This window comes from Emiliania huxleyi (assembly GCF_000372725.1).
Source record: "Emiliania huxleyi CCMP1516 unplaced genomic scaffold EMIHUscaffold_2347, whole genome shotgun sequence".
Classification (NCBI taxonomy): Eukaryota; Haptophyta; order Isochrysidales; family Noelaerhabdaceae; genus Emiliania; species Emiliania huxleyi.
This window is the reverse complement of record NW_005200293.1, coordinates 487-2,730: the sequence shown is the minus strand read 5'-3', so window position 1 is coordinate 2,730 and position 2,244 is coordinate 487. Positions and strand designations below refer to the sequence as shown.

The 2,244-nt window shown below is 64.2% G+C and overlaps 1 protein-coding gene across 1 annotated transcript; it reads right to left on the bottom strand.

The window, feature by feature from the left end:
* Positions 1 to 30: 30 nt before the first annotated feature.
* Positions 31 to 281, bottom strand: EMIHUDRAFT_254408 (hypothetical protein; the record flags this gene model as incomplete). Its single annotated transcript, XM_005779198.1, has 1 exon — positions 31 to 281. A coding segment is annotated over one exon (251 nt), but the record flags the coding sequence as incomplete, so codon positions are not given.
* Positions 282 to 2,244: the final 1,963 nt, after the last annotated feature.

Here is a 2,244-nt window from a genome sequence, read left to right as displayed (position 1 = left end):
AGGCCGGAGCGAAAGCCGATGGTGCAAAACGGAACTAGCACGGCGGCGGCGACACGCTCCGGCTCCTCCCTCGCCAGGGCGGCAAAGGAGTGCTGGTCCAGTGCGCCTGGCAGAGTGCTCACCGCGCGCTCCGGCGGCGACCGCACGTCGATGAGGATCACGTCGCGGCCGCCCTGCTGCATGCTGATCACGTCGGACGCAGAGGCGAGCGGCAGGCCAGCGAAGCCTGCCGTGCGCGCTCGCAACTCGGCGAGCGCCGCGTCTCTCCTCGAAGTGCTCATGGAGGGACCGGCGAAAGTCGGAAAAGAGATTTTGATGCACGCCTATCACCCCGCGGCGCGCACTGACTGGCAGGTCGCTACCTGGCGGTAGAGGCACACGCTCGCACTCCGAGGTCTCTTGGAGCAGAGCCCCGGCGAGGCCTCGGAAGAGCGGGGGGGGGGCGTGCGAGATGTGGGGTCCCTCGGAGGGGTACCCTGGCTGGGCGGGGCCTCTACTCGCCAGGGTCGCTACGGAGACTGTTTACACAAAAGAATTCGCGAAAACATTTATTCCGTTTTTCTTTGACGACGCGTGTGCGATAGAGTCCTGGTCCTCGTCCTTCGTGGAGGAGGAGGTCTTCTTCCAGCTCCTCTGGCTTGAGGGCGGCGCGTACTTGTGGATCGGCTCCGGTGATCACCGCCTCGATCGCCGTGGGTGTGCCCGCAATGGAGAGGAGCAGAGGAGACCAGCGAAAACAGAATTCGCGTTACTTGGCTCACGGCAAATGGGAAAGAAATACCCTGCAGGCGCGCGGCTCTCGACGACCGAGCCATTTCACGCCCGGCTCTCGACGACCGCGCCATTTCACGCCCGGCTCTCGACGACCGCGCCATTTCACGCCCGGCTCTCGACGACCGCGCCATTTCACGCCCGGCTCTCGACGACCGCGCCATTTCACGCAGCGCTCCCAGGGCACAAACGCTTACCAAGACACGAACGCCCTGCAAGAGAACGCCCAACGAGCGAGAGCGTTCCACCTCGTCCGCCTCGGTAAGGTGAGACGTCACGGCGATGCGCACCTTTCGAGCCGACGTCTGCAGCCTTTACCCCCGATCGCTCCGGATGGCGGCGCTGTCTGTGCCCGAGCACCGCGCCTGGATGCTGCGGTACGTCCGAGATCGATTTCGCGACGTTCCTGCGGGCGCCGACTTTGCACGCCGGGTGCGAGAGGGCGAGGAGGAGCTGGAGCGGCACATCCTGACGCTGCGGCGAGCGGGTCGGCTGCCGGTGGACGGCTGCCACGCTGCGGTGGCGGCTCCGCCATCTCTTGGGCCGCCAGCCGCTGCGCCATCGGTGGATGCGCCTCTTGGATCGCCAGCCGCTGCGCCGCTTAAACAGCGGGTCGAGGCATGGTCCTGCAGCGACGTGTGCGATTGGCTCGAGCGCGAGCTTGCGCTCGAGACGGCCACGGTCGCTCGCTTTCGCAGCCACCACGTGGACGGGCCCTTGCTGCTGCTGCTCGACGACCAAGACCTGCGAGACGAGCTTGGTGTGGACAGCCGTCTGCTGCGGAAGCGCATCTTGTCGACTGTCAGTAGGCTATCTTAGCCTCTGGCGTTTGTGCGCGCGATCGTCGCTTTTTTCAACGATTAGCCCATCGGCCATGCGCTGCTTTTGTGCTGTCGAACCTCTGAGTTGTCACATGGCACGCTCTCTAACTCGCTCTATTGTCAAGCTCAAGGGGGTCTCCAAAAAATATTTCGAACTCGGCCGGAGCGGTGGCTCACAAGGCTCAGCTCACAAGTGTCGGCGCGGCCCGGTGAATGCGGAGTCCGCGATGGCTGTTGGCTCGTGTACATCGGTATCGAGAGAGCTGCCGCGGCGTGTGCGGCAGGAGGCGGCGACGGGCCGACGGCATGTGGCAGAGGCTGCTTGCTCACATGCTCCCGTTGCTGTTGCCTTGGGGTAAATCCGGCGCCCTCCAGGGCCAATCCCATCTCGTCTCAGAGAGTACCGCTGTTGTCGACCCTCCCCTCCCAGTGCTCAGTGCTCAAACTGACACGCATAGAAATGTAAAAGCAGGTTGTCAGGTTGCGCGCGTCGGCCTGGGCTGGGTGGGGGTCAGCTTCGCTACAAGTCGGTGGTCACGGGTCTAACCAAAGGGGTGGCAACGTGCACAACATGCACATGCATACATGCACATGTCCCTGCTGGCGACCAACCAGTCATGCTGCAGGTGGGCGCGAGACCACAGGGGGCACG